At 41.8% G+C, this 14,935-nt stretch overlaps 1 protein-coding gene across 1 annotated transcript in view; it reads left to right on the forward strand.

Annotated features, from left to right (window-relative positions):
• The window catches only part of Cdkal1 (CDKAL1 threonylcarbamoyladenosine tRNA methylthiotransferase), a 561,841-nt gene that overhangs the window by 427,155 nt on the left and 119,751 nt on the right, over positions 1-14,935 (forward strand). The window contains 1 exon segment of the mRNA XM_085831198.1: positions 9,647-9,709. Within this exon segment, the coding sequence (XP_085687324.1) occupies positions 9,647-9,709 (63 nt within the window).

The raw sequence follows: 14,935 nt of genomic DNA on the forward strand, positions 1-14,935 counted from the left end.
CCAACACCATACCCCATTTGCAGGAATCTACCTCCGTGGATTTAGTCAGCCTAGGACATAACTGAGAATACACATTTTCCCTTGCCATTAGTTAATTACTCTAAAGATCTAAGATAGTTTAAAATTATAAGATGTGCTTAGGTTATATTCAAGTACAATGCCTATTACATAAGGAGCTTGTGCATCTGAAGATTTGAGTATCTGTGAGGGGTCCTAAAACAGATTTCCCATAGACACTAGATGGGTATAATTAGTTCTGGGCAACTGATACCGTGGCAAAGACAAGCGGTTGCCTATATATTCATTTTCTAATGTGATATGTCAGGTTACAGCATATAAATCTGAATTGGATGCATCATGTACTTCACTCAGAATAAAGGAAAGGTTACCTTTTTGATGGCCTGATTTATGCAATTTTCCCTTTTGCTTATGCATTTATTTCTCAGAATAAAAATTTCCTTCTCATTTTCAAAACCTTTGATGGAATTTGTAAATGATAATAAATGTATTAACATTGTATAACTTTGATAGATACCTTTCCCCAAATTTCTTTTCCCCAATCATTGAACAATAAATGAATTAATATTCATTTGAAAAAAAAAGTGTCTGACCACATCCTAACTGGAGATAGATTGTCTGCCCCTTAGTCTTTATGTAAGGAGAAGCCACAGTATACCTGTTGGTTTTGTGCATCATGATATTTTTCAATCCCACAGAAGCTCTTAAACATTGTCATTCCTGTATCCTATATTGGATTTGTCATTAGAGATAGGAGCTTTATGAAAATGCAAACATAATTTAAATTTTTTTCTTGAGTATAAATTGAATCAGAGGAAAAATTCATGGAAGACAGATTTGAAACTTTGACTTATTTACCGTGATAGTCCTAAAGTCCTAAAGCATCATTTATAGCTGTAACAGTGCCATCCAGCCTGGTGATTGGCATGAGATTTAACAATCTGCTTAGGCCTCGTGAATTGGATATCCATTCTGAGGGAGACACTCTTAGTAAGCAGTAGTTATACCGGGCCTTGCCATCCAGAACATTTGGAATTCATTTTTCCAACATGTCTGTACTCACTGTGTGCTTAGCTGCCGGTTAGGTATGCACAAGGCTTGGCTTTTCCTCATGAGTTCATGAGCTCTGCTAAGTCAATAATGTTGCTTTCAGATGCACTAGTATGGAGCCTGCAGAATGGTGGTTATGTAGAAAATAGATGATTGGAGTCAGAGCTCAGGGAGTAGATAGTATGTGAGGAGGGAATGGTGGAAGCAGGACAGTGGGTCAGAAGGCTTGTAGGAAAGAGAGAAGAGCATCCACGGGGTAGAAGGCTCCATCGAAGAATTGATGGATATATGGTTGGGGGATTGATCTAACTCTAAGAGTGAATAAAGGACAAAAGAATGGGGAATCTAAGGTTAATGACCAGAAATAGGCTGGATTGCTGTGTCATAAGCTGAGGTGTTAGAACAAAAGATGCCCAGGTAGTTAGAGGACCCAGAAGGCTCAGTAAAGGTAAAGCAACATTGTAGGAGCTGGGGAAGAGAATGGGTGGACGTTCTGAACATCCCCCTCATTGCAGTTTTTATAGTTGTGTTAGGGAAGGCATGGCACATAGTGACCAGATCACGGCTTTTTCCTCAAAGAGGCCTTGACACACGGTGGCAACAATTAGGAAGGAGCTCTGTACAGACAGGGTTTCTGTTGGGTTGGACAGTGGCAGCTTGGAAAAGATGATTTAAAATTAATTATTTGCCTACACATATATGTATGTACCAGATGCATGCCTGGTGCCCACAGCACCCTGTGGGTGCTGAGAATCAAACCAGGAGAAGTGAAGCTCATAATTGCTGAAGCCTCTCTCCAGCCCAGAAGAGACTATTTTGAATGAAACTTGTGGGATGAATCCAGTACCTGAAGATGACAGTGGGGCCCTTGCAGGCATCGGGAGTGGCATTAAGGAGCTGTGAGTTAGGAGAATCAGGCACTACCTACAGAGGGAATAAAGCCACCTGAATCCCAGTGTCTCCTACACACAAGTTACATTTTGTGTGATGTCCAAAACATTTGAAATTATAAAGACAAACTTAACAGTATAAAAACAGGTGTCCGCCCATTTTGGCTCACTGGTCATTTAATGGGAGACTTTGAACTTACAGAGTGAGGAAAGGACACAGTGAGATGACCATGTAAGTAGGAGCAGACTTTCTACTCTCTGGTCGCCAGTAAAGATGGCAGAGGGAAGACTGGCAATATTGTGTGGCTCAGTAGAGCCCCCTTGCTCATTCTCAGTGCCCAGAAGTGACCACACAGAGAATGTGTGAATGAACCGTTGTACAGAATCTGCTACTCAGTATACATGGACTTTGTCCTATTGCTGGTCACGGCTACTCATTTGGGCAACAACTATGACAAAAATGAGTCTTTCCTTCTATGCCTAACATGCCTTTGTTGACATAGAATGACTTTTCCTTGCAAATAAGTGTTCTCTAGAAAATAGTGTGCCTGTACATAGTCATGGCTGGTCCCTTCCACTTCAACACATATCACCATCTCCCCACAGGGCAGGCATCCCTTGTTATTGCCCATTGAGGGCCGCTGTGGTTGGCCAGTACACTTGCCTTGTTAGAGGTGTTTCCCACTGACGCCCTCAATGCTTTCGAATCAGCTGCACATTGCACATCTGCTGAATTTGATGTCTGTACCATTATGCTGGGGTGATTAGATTCATCAACTCCCTAATTCTGCCCTCAATACTGTCATCACATCCTGTAGGAAATGCTTATACTGTCTACCTAGCCTGTGGAGAGGCCACTCAGTGGTATGAAGGCTTACCTTCGTGATTTTTCAGCTCTTACTAGAGACTAACTAATAACGTCTTCCTGGGACTTACAGGTGTGTCTTGTTTTCCCTATTGTCACAGAAGAGACCTCTCACAGAACAGTAATGAAACACTCCTATGCCTTAGAAAAACCAGAGGGACTGGCTGGGGATGTAGCTCATTGGCAGAACACATTCTATTCTATTCTATTCTATTCTATTCTATTCTATTCTATTCTATTCTATTCTATTCTACTCTACTCTACTCTACTCTATTCTATTTACTTATTTAGTTGTTTGTTTGTTTGTTGGCTGCTTGCTTGCTTGTATAAGGCCCTGAGCTCCATCCTCAGCAATGTAAATAACAAACAATACTGTGCAGATAAGATTTAAAGCTCTTTCCTGTCTTCTTGTGTACTAGAGGGTGAACAGCAGCCATATTCCACATCAGTTTTCCAACTGGTTTCTGAAACTTTGAGGTTTGTGGTTTATATTTCAGGGGCATTTTTTCTTCTTCCTCCCTGGGCTTTCATGGAGGATTGCTATCTCAGGACCACCCCTGACAGACTGACAATAGGACCATGAGATTGTTGACTGGCCTCGGGTATTGTCAATGCTTTTCCTAAGCTTCTGATGCTTCTCACACACGGCATAGTAAAGGGCCAGGCTTATTAAACTAGTTTCCCTGTCTTGTCCAAAGTATTCACCAACTTAAGTATGGAGCATCAGCCTGCTCTGCAGTCCAAGCTCAGTGTGGCCCGAGGGATTCCTTAAGAGAGAAGCTGTGTTGTAAGGAAGGGAAGAGGTTGGGAAGCAAGGCAAAGCTGCAGGCATAGTGTAGAGCTGCAGATTAAAAGTTCCTGATGATGGCACGTACCAAAGGATGTTAGGGAACTGGCCTAGTAGCACAGAAGTCAGAAGCCAGCTTACAGAGCATCCTGGATCTCAGATTTAACCATGCCTTGGAAACAGTGAGCTTTCTAGAGTCCCGCTAGACCAATTAAATCTAAGACACCGGGGAGGACAGAAGCATCAGTCATTCTTGCCTGCAGCAAGGGGTGGATAGCACTGGCATATTCTAACCACCTCTTGGCCTTAGGAAGCTCTGAGCAGACAGCTAGCCAGAGTCAGGAGACACACATCCCTCCTTCCTTCCTCCATTATCTTCCTATGTGATCTCATGCCAGTCCTGCTTCAAATGGCACCAGCATGCTCAGAACCCTCAAGCTTGTGGCCCACATGCCCTCTGCTGAGCATCAGCTTCTTCTCATTACTCTCCAGATGGCTCCCAGCCAGTTCTCTCCTCTTCCCCCAGCCTGCTTGTTCATGCCTAGTCTTCATTCCATGGAGGAGCTGAAGCCAACCTCTTAGAATCTCTGTTCTTTCTTCTGTTCTGTACTGTGAGTTAGTCACTAGCTGTCAGTGATCCTGCCTCTCAGTTTGTGTAATCCAGCCCACCCTCTCACCTCGCCCAAGCTTTCCCTGCAAGTATTATTTGATTGGCATGGTTTCAGTAGCATGGCTGGTTTCTCACTCCACCATAGGAAGGATTGATCTTGGTCTGACTGGGCTCCATCTTTAATCTCTTTGGGGACCTCTTTCTGAATCCCAAGTTTGATCATTTGTAGCTATGCCAGTGCATATCATCTCATTTAACCTTTCCTTTTTACCAACCAACTCCATGTGTGTGCCTATACTCAGCCTGCTTCCTCACCACCTGTAAATTACACCACTGCCTGTCAATTCAGTTTTGTGGAAGCCTAAGCTGCCAAGCAAGTGATATCTGTTCTTTAACCCAATGCTGTCACATTGCAGAGGGAACTTAATGGGCCCACTGTTGTCTGTATCCTAGCAGCAAAAAGTAAGAGTTAGACTTCCTATAGAGGAAGTAGGCTAGAAGATCACCTCACACATGAGAAGCAAGAGTGGTAGACATCGCCCAGAGTCATGTAAAACAGGTTCTCTGCCCACAGGGAGCTTCACAATGTGTGCTCTGTTACACACTCATTTTCTTTTCTTTTCGAGACAGGGTTTCTTTGTATAGCCTTGGCTGTCCTGGAACTAGCTCTGTAGACCAGGCCAAGCTGGCCTCGAACTCACAGCAGTCACTGGCTTCTGCCTCTTGAGTTCAGGGACTAAATGTGTGTTACATCACTGCCCAGTTGCATACTCTCCAGAGAGGTTGAAATGGTTACGACATTGGCAACCTACACTGTTCAAAGGTGGAGCTTAAGCTTTGTTTTTTCTAAAAAAGAATTGCACATAAATATAGAGGCGTTTCTGACCTTAGGGAGAGAATCCCAATGCAGTTTGTAAAGTGAAATTGGAGGAAGGTGTGGATGCACATCTCCTCAATAAAAAATAAACAATTACTTACCTAATTAAACAAACAATGATTGTGAGGCCTTAATGGAAAGAAGTGGAAGAAAGAAATGTAGATGCTCTAACAGACTTGCATACTGCCTTGTTTTGAAAGCCAGCCACAGGCCACATAGACGGCAGAGCTCAGCGTTCACTAGCTCTGCCATCCACACATGGGGATTGATGATGCAGATAACTTGATGGTACCTTGCAAGATTCTGGGAGGAACACTTGCCAGTCCACCTTGGTTACAAGTCGATCCTGTGGCGTGTTCTCTATGTTTACTTTTTAAATGCTTAGAGGGTTTGCAGGTGTCTTCAGGGCTGAGATGTTTATTTGAACAGGCTGAAAAGCAGGAGGTCATTTGGACCTGTGCTGTGATGCAATAGGAAAATGTTCAAGTATTCCACTTGGGTCTCAGCTTTTAGTCTCAATTAAAGCTGCTGAGAGCATAGCTCAGTAATTCCTTCACAGTAGGTTTTTTTTGTTTTTGTTTTTGTTTTGTTTTGTTTTTTTCCATGTTGCCTGTCTGAGAAACATGATCACTACAAATGACAGCCGCATCTTCACCATTTGTATGTGTAACCCTTGAGGCTTTAGGCCCAACACTTAGTAAAAAATGTCTTCTTGAATTTTCTGTGATCTAAAGTCATAAGATACATCTAGAAAGGCTATGAAAACCCCAGCTCTATTTCAGCCTGCTCCAGAACCTGACTGGCAGTTTTCTCTTAACTTCCTATAGAATGCTCTGGAAGGTCGAGTCATAAAAACTAGACAGCCAGGTGTTGTTGCCCCTCACTGGTTCATTGTTATGCATCAGGATACAGGCTATGATTGCTTGTCATCTATCTTCAGAGAGCAGGTAGAAGGAACAGGCCATCTTTCTGGAAAGCTGTATACTTGGTGCTCAGTCCAGCGGGTGCCTCACTGGTGTGTTAGGGACACAGATGCTACACCAGAGTGATTGACTGTTTTTTGTAAAGAGCCAGATAGTGGATGCCATATGGTCTGTAGGACAGTCTCTGTTGGGACACTCAGCTCTGCTTGTGAAGCATGAAGCACTCACAAGGGAATGGGTGTGACTGTGCTCCAATAGAACCTTATGTACTTGACTATATGTGGGAGAGAATCTGAACACATGTGGGATGATGTGTGTGTGCACCAAAGGCAAACCTCAGAAATCAGTCCTTAGGAATCAGCTTATATTTTGAAACCTTCTTTCTCATTGGTGTGGAGCTTGAGGATTAGGCTAATCTATTTGGTCAGCAAACTTCAAGAATCAGCTTGTTTGCACTCAACAGAGCCAGCATTATAAGCATATACCATGATGTCTGACCTCTTGCCTGATTTCTATGAACCGAGCTGAGGGCCTCAGGCTTCCATGGCAAGTACTTTGCCAACTGACCTATCTCCCCAGACCTCAACAAAACTTACTTAAAAGAACAGGAGTTAGCCTAGATTGGCCCAGGAACATAACTTACCACCGTTTGCTCTGCATTCCAGAAATGCACCATTGGCTATATAACTGACTTCAGGGAGGAATATCTATGATATCCAGATAGCACTCATGATGCGCTGACTTTTTATGTTCATAACCAGGACTCTACTATATGTGTGTATAATTAGTTGGTTGTCAGAAGTAGAGTTCTATTTCTTTCCTGGATTTTTTTTCCCCCTTTGAGGGATTTCAAACACCGTTATTTAATTACCTTTACCTCCTTTCTTCCTCAAATCACTTGACTTAGTTTATGACAGAAGGTATGTACAGGCCAGGGGTGGGGTGGTGCAACTCAGTGAAGAATGTGCATTTAACTTGCATAAGTCCTAGTGTCCCCCACAATGAAATAAGAAGAAATAAATATCAAGTTAAAAGGTGCATGTGGGTTTGGGCTGACCAAACTCACATAAAAGGCCACCCAAAACAATGCTTGCCATTTCTTAACCCCCTGCCAGCTCCTGCTGGTAAGAGGGCACTTGTGAGGCTGCTCAGCCTTCAGGCACTTCCTGCGTTGATTGTTGGTGTGTTTCCCAGCTTATCTTCACTAATATCATCTCCTTTCAGGGGGAAAGTGCCCCAGTGTGTTACATCAAGTCTCCCATTAAAGGATGTGTTGGTGTTTCTCTCTCTCTTTTGTTCTTTCGACTGAAGTGTGGCCAAGAGCCATTCCACTAACTAAGTGGGTGTAAAGGAAGGAAAGAGAAATCATAAGCTAATGCAGACTTTGGTGGACAAGTGACTGTTGAAAATAGACTCTGAGGCTCATAGAAACGTTTCATTAACTAAGGGAACTGTTTTCTATTTCCTTAAAGACACACCCTCTGCCGTGCAGGCAAAAAGAAAAAGGGGGTTATATTGGAAGCATTGCTTGAGAGGGGGCAGAAGAAGTGGGAACTTCAGCAGGAAAAGATGCCTATCAGTGGGCGTTAGAATGTGGCAAACAAGGCCAGCTGACTAGAAATGATGCCTGTGGAATGCTTCCTCTCAAGATAGTTTTCCTACAGAGCTGTTCCGTTTCACAACTATGAGAGTGTATAAATGACTTTCATACGTGACCATAACCATGACCAGATCCTGGCAGTCAGGAGGTGTGTGGTAGACATATCACATGAAGACTCTGGAGTAGGTAGCAAACATCTCTATAGGCCTCAAGGACAATCAGCAAGGGTTCATTCAAATGGAAGCACCCCTGTTGTTTGTTAGTTGGCTATCACAGACATTATGGGTCACTTGCATGACAGAATTGCAAGATATAACAGAGGTTGATTCTGTGATGAATAAGAGATAAATATAATGAATTCTTCGATACGCAGAAATATTGTGTGTCTATTCTACAAGACACAAACATAGTTATGTAAGTTTAGAAAAAAATCTAACCTAAATGGAGGAGAAAACCTCTCCAGAGTACCCTTCTCAAGTTGTGATCCCTCCTTCAATCCTGGTGCAAAGGAAAACTGAAAGGAATAGCGCTGGGGGTGGGGGTGGGGGTGCAGTTTGGCCATGTCAGGGTCATAAGCATGCATACAATATAATCCTGAAACTAGACATGCACAATTTATTTCTTAAAATGATACAAACTTTCAGGCTTATAGAAATGTTTATGCAAAGACTGCCCTTGCATCAAAACTCGATGTGTTAGCCTGGTATAGTGGAGTATACCTTCAATCCCAGCACTCAGGAGGCAGGAGCAGTAGAATAGCAAGTTCCAGGCTAGCCTTGTGTATGTAGTGATGCCCTTTCTCATAAAATAAGGAAACAAACAAACAAATAAACAAGCAAATGATTTGCCAGGAAGATTTGGATTTCTAAAGCTTTGGAATTTCAGATCGCCTAAGAGTGAATGAGAGTCTGTCCACATCTATGGAAGTTTTGCAAGGAGGAAGTATGAACTAGAAAGCAGATGTCTCTGTAGTGCTGAACAGCCTCCTAGCCCTGACAGTAATAACCCCATCTGTGTATGTGAGTTCCATGTGCACATGCCTGTGCACAAAATTGATATGGAACCATGTAAGCATACAGTGGCAAACAAATAAGCTTCTTTTCAAGTTGACTGTGATAGAAGAATGCCATATTTATCCCTGTCACAGCCTGGGGAGCAAGCCTGAGGAGTCTTGCATAGAGTCCGGGTTTCACTTGAGCAGAGCGCCTCATTAGAAGTGAAGGGCCTTGTCTCTTCATAGCTGCCTGGGAGGCTTAGCATAGTTCCATGCTTCTCTGCCTCAAGCATGTCATTGATTCATTAAGCCATTATTTGTTGAGTACATACTGGGTATAGGATACATCCTGCTGGGTACCTGGCTGTAGAATAGTTTCGTCATGAAGGTGCCCTCCCACCCCAGCTACAGGCTCAAGCAGACAGACTCAAGATGCTCCAGGCAACCTGGTGCAGCAGTGTCACTCAGGTCGATGCTAGTGCTTGGGGATCAGTTGTTGGCATTAAAACGGAGTTGAGCACATCCCATAAAAATGAGCTGAGGTTTCTTTCTCCTCACTGTAGTTTCTAGGTGTATTCTTAGAAATAGTTTGAGATGGTAATTTGCTTTAATCACAAAACCTTCTATGACTGCAGTTGTCAACCTCCTATTGGCTGTGATCCCTTTGGCAAAACTCTATCTCCAAAAATACTGATTATTATTACATTATGATCAATAACAGTAGCAAAATTGTATTTGTGAGGTAGCAATGAAATAATTTTATAGTTGGGGTCACCACAACATGAGGAGTTGTATTAAAGGGTTGCAGCATTGGGTGGGTGAGAACCACTGAGTCGCAACATTAGGAAGGTTGAGAGCCACTGTTCTGGGAAGAGGTAGCCTGCCTGCTACATGACAGTTGAGCTACATAGCTATCAGTTGACTGATGTCTGCATGCAACAAGCTATAGTCTTTCTATAGGTAGATAGAAAAATACACAGACGTATTTTTTGCTACCTGTCAACTCAAATATTTGTGGTTTTTCTTCCACAGAAAAAACAAAGGACAAAAGATCTTTCTCGGGTGTTTCATTCCTACAATCCATATGATCACAAGGTAAGAGAGGCATGCGATTAGTATGTTTGGAATTAGAGTGTTCAGTGGAAATCCCTATTCTAAACATGTATCGGGGAGTGCTTAGCTGTGTTGCCTCCCAGGCCTAGTTCCTCCTAAATGGATAACACAGGTTTCATTAGTATGTCATAATTGTGAAACATACTACCAATTATATTTGCATTTCTGTTTTTAAAATGCCTTATAAATTAAACAGAAATTTTCTGTTTTTGAACTGAATTGCTTGCATTTTTTCATGTTGGAATGTAGTTTCAGCGGGGCTAGATCTGTTCTGTGGAAGCTCTTACCCAACATGCATGAAGCCCCTGGCTCACTCGCCAGCTCTGCCCCAAACCAAACCAAGTCTACCTATACATTATCCATGAAGTGTCGAAAGTTTGAATGTTCTCTTGAAATGGAGGTGGTGATCACTATTTTAGTTGGTAAATGTTTTCTTCTGAAATACTATGGTGAGTGAACCAGGCTTTGGAATTGGTAGAGACAAGTGAAACCTTTACTATCAAATCTTGAGTCTCTGTTGTTCTGATATTTACTCTGCTAAACAAATAATATGTACAAGAAGCAACACACAGCCTAACATCTGAAATGGCCTTACAAAGACTAACAAGGTGGAAGACCAAGGAGTAAGGCCTCCTGTGCTCCCTCCTACTGCTTAGTAAAGACTGCAGCCCTTCCTGTGTCATTTGTGCCCAGACTTTCCAACCCCATGCATTTGAAGAGCTTCCATGTGTATTTTTACCTATAAGCATTCCCCACAGATTTGTCAAAGACAACGAGTCCTTTAAAAAGTATAAAAATCACCAGGCAGTGGTGGCGCACGCCTTTAATCCCAGCACTTGGGAGGCAGAGGCAGGCAGATTTCTTAGTTCGAGGCCAGTCTGGTCTACAGAGTGAGTCCCAGGATAGCCAGGGCTATACAGAGAAACCCTATCTCGTAAAACAAAACAAAATAAAACAAAACAAAAAAAAATGTACAAAAATCAGGGATTGGAGAGATGTCTCAATAAGAGTATTGGTTCCTCTTCTATAAGACTCTGGTCCAATTCCCTGAGCACACATAGTGACTCAGTACCATTTGTTTCATCTATCCCAGGACATCCAAAGCCCTCATCTCGCCTCCATAGACACTGCCCACAGGTGGTGTACAAGCATACATGCAGGCAAAATACCCATACATCTAAAATAAAAATATACTTTTTAAGCTCCAAAATCATTCTAATACTGGCTGGAGGCCAATATTAGAACTCCTGACACTCCACATTTTCATGGTGAAACATATCACAGGTTTCCTGAGGTTTGTATTAAAGTCTCTATGCCATGAAATGTTCTAATAAATTTGTTAATGTGAGGTGATTTCAAAAGCAAACAAGCAAACAAACAAAAAATCACACAGTTGAAATGCCACTATACATGTGAGTCCATACCTAGGAACTTGCTGGCAGACATTGTGGGACGTTTTCAACCAGCAAAAATAAATAATGTGAAAATCCCAATCCTCAATTGAGAATAGATAGATATCTAGACTCAAGAGACAAAACGGATGTGCCAGTAATTGATGGAACTTCAAAGAACTTAGAGTTTCTAGTGTGTAACATGGGACTAATTGACTTTAGCTCCAGAAAATTTTTAACAGAAGTGTTTATGCTTTGTGGAGAGGTGTGATACTAAAAACTATCATTTCATGGTAATTTTTCCACCCTCAGTCAGCTACTTTGCAGAAAGGAGGGATTCCTTTGGAAGAGACTGGGAACCAGTGACATAACAGTCATGTGACATCATTGGCCCAAGACTGGCAAAGATAGATGGCCAAACTGCTGTGAGGAGTGTTGCCTGCCCTGCATGAGACCATTTAATTAGCATAAGGACTCCAACAACTAAAGTTAGCATTTAACAACAAATTTTCAAAAGCTTTGACAAATCAAAGGTTTTGCTTGAGTTTTCTGAATTTTTCCTACTTTTGTCATTTTTAAAACTCACAGATGAGGGAAGTTCCTTTATTCTTTTGCTAGAACTCTTAATGGAGCCTCTGCATCTGTAGCTCCTATTGGCTTCCTCTTCATATCCTTTGTGGCACTGTATCAAACTCACCTCAGAAGATTTTGGCTTGGTCTTGTGAGGACTTCGTTCCCCTACAAATTAGTCATTGGCAGTGAAGAGCTGAATAGAACTGCTAGGTGCCATTCCTTTTGATGTCTGCTCTGAGATCGGTAGTAAATTATTATGAGGAGCTAGCCTGCTACATGAGTGATTTTGAGCCTATAAAAGTCGGTCTGTCTTTTATTCTGTATGTTTGTAGAGAAGGGGAAGGGGGTGGAGGCAGCTCCGGGGCCGCTTAGTAACCCCCTCCCATTTCTCTCAGCTCCATGCAAGCAAATCTTAACCCAACTACTTTTACTTCATCATTGATTGTAATGTTCACGAAGACGAGAGCCATGGGAAGACATGTGCATGGACTCTTCCCCATCAGACAGTATGCTTCTCCCCCACTATACATAGAGTAATAGTGTGTGTTTCACACCACTTTGTCATTTTAATTATCCAATTACAGTCAGGCAAATCGGTTTTCTAGATAGATAGGCTTAAGTATAAAATGTTTTACAAGATGTGGTTAAAGTTGATTCAAACATCTCATGTGCAGTGAGATTTCTGGAATGATCTTTAGAAAAATATACATGTGTATTGTAAATGAAAGTTTACATAAAATAAAATATCACTTGTCTGGAAACTGCTTTTTAAAAAAATCCAGACAGGAGTGGATAAGGACATGAAGCTGGACCATGTGGTGACAATTATGGAACCTGAGTGACAGCTTTGTGGGGGTCTGTTCTTCTGTGTATTTTACTATATGATTGAAACTTTCCATAATACTAGAGACGGGAGAGTAAAATAAACATAGATCTGGGCATGAGTGAATGTTCTCATATTTGTCTCTCTCTGGCTATGCTTGCAATATGAATTTTTTCCTTGATGTCCTTGAAGAAGGAAAACAGCGTTTCAGTGGTGGGTTCATAATGCTGAGTGAGCTCACAAATGGGACTTCTGTGCTTCAGCTGGCGTCATTTCCTGCGATTTCGTGTCACAGTGGGTCACAATGGGTCAGTGAAATGATAGCCTTACCCATTGCTAAGTGCCAAATCAAATGCTTATCCATTGAGGCTGGTTCATTTTATAATCACATCCTTAAGCTTTTGTGTAGGGAGGAAATAGTCACTTGTTTTTCTTTTAAATGCTATTGCAAAAAGCAAGCAAAGCTGAACAGCCAAGTGTGCACCTGAGTAGATGCTGGGAAACGTTGCTTAGCTTGAAAATGGGGAGCTTCGTTTTGGGTGGCTATCTCTCCATTTAAAAAAAAATGTTGCCAAAAGTGTTTATAATACTTTTTTAAAAGACCATATAAATTTATTTGACCAATGCATGCTATCTTTTATCCATTCTAATTGAATGGAACATCAGGAGAGGCAGCCCAAAATAGCAGGGAATCTGGTTATATTTTTATCCACTTTTGCCCTCTACTATTTTAATATCTAAAGCTTATAATTTCTGAAAATAGCACACTAACTGTCAGGAGGTTACCCACCTGCAGGCCTTCCAGGGCGCACAGTGTCAATCCAGAACTGAGTTTTCCTTTCCGTCGTCACAGGTAAGTCAGGGCAGGATATAATTAGAATAGTTCTATTAAAGGCAGGCCAACTAACATCTTTATCCTGAAGAAATATTATGCACATAAAAGATGCATCACTTTTTTTCTTTCTCTTTGCCTTTCTTTTTCTTGTTAAATTTTATCAGAATTTATGTGCTCCAGGGGAAACCTAGGTTTATTAGCTGAACATAGATGTTTATGATCTACTAATGTAGAAAAGTTGTTATGAAATATGAAACTGCTTTGAAAGGAAAAAGTTAGAAAACTGTGCAGGTCTGCAGCAGCTTTTAACATCTGCAAAGCTGAGTACATTCGAAACCAGTTAATCTAAATGAATGAACCTCTTTCCCACACCATGGGCATCCCTCGTGGGCTGTCACTGTTGCTCTCTAGGTTTTGTGAGGCCTACTTCATCTTTCCTGTAGCAGCTAGCTGTATTCAGAATTTTTCTCTATACATTGATATAAGCTAGTGGACATGCTTCAGGCAAAAAGTCAGTATACGTCGTCTACATTTATTGAAGTGGGCTTTTTCTTTGTCTTTTGATGATGACTGTTATTTAATGTGTATTTTAACAAATTGCAGACAAATTTACATGTCTCAGAAAATAGCAGTGTGTGAATGCACTTGGCAACTCTAACTCTAAATAGAAAGAAAATGAAGACCAGTGCTTGCTTCAGCACATGATCTTACTTATGTAGTGATCTGGGTAACTCAAAATATAACTCAGCATTGGCCAGAGAGCCAACCTGGCCCAGAGGCCTCAGAGGACTGTGTAAATCCCTCCCCCACCTCATCCACCAACAGTTTATTCTTTTATTTAAATCTACTCTTATACCAATAGACATGTCTGCTTGTCCAAAGCACATAGTCAGCTCCAGCAGCAATTTAGAAACAGGCAGTTACTGCTTTAAGAGTCCAGAACTCTGGGAAGAAGTGGCAGCCTACAAAGGAAAGAAAGAACTGGCTATAAAGACAGAGCCCCTGAAGTGCAGCTGCCAGGACCCCAAGACCCAGGTACCCTAATGTATTTTAAGAACCCTGGGGTTAATCATTAGGATTAGTTTACATCACGAAACACATATTTGAAAACAGTAAAGGGGTGTGTATATATATGTGTGTGGGTGTGTACTTTCTGTCTTTGGAAATATTGGTATTTTAGGGGGAAAATGTACTTGTCTTAAAAATGTTTATGACTGCATTGGAGAGATGGCTCAGGGATTAGGAGCACTGACTGCCCTTCCAGAGGTCCTGAGTTCAATCCCCAGCAACCACATGGTAGCTCACAACCATCTGTAATGGGCTCTGATGCCCTTTTCTGGGGTGTGTGTGAAGACAGCTACAGTGTACTCACATATATAAAATAAAGAAATAAATCTTTTTAAAAACTGTTTAGGACTAGCTCAGTCCTAGAAAAGGTTTGAGTAGATTAAGTATTGCCATAGAGAGGTGGAACATGTGTGAGTGGTCAGGTGCAGGGACAGCAGATGTGAGTGAGCATAAGAGATGAAGCGTGTCCACCAGTGTGGCCCACACTAGGGATTTATAAATCAGGCATTGGGAAGCAT

Source organism: Mus caroli, unplaced genomic scaffold, assembly GCF_978045245.1.
Source record: "Mus caroli unplaced genomic scaffold, Mus_caroli_1 scaffold_15, whole genome shotgun sequence".
NCBI lineage: Eukaryota > Metazoa > Chordata > Mammalia > Rodentia > Muridae > Mus > Mus caroli.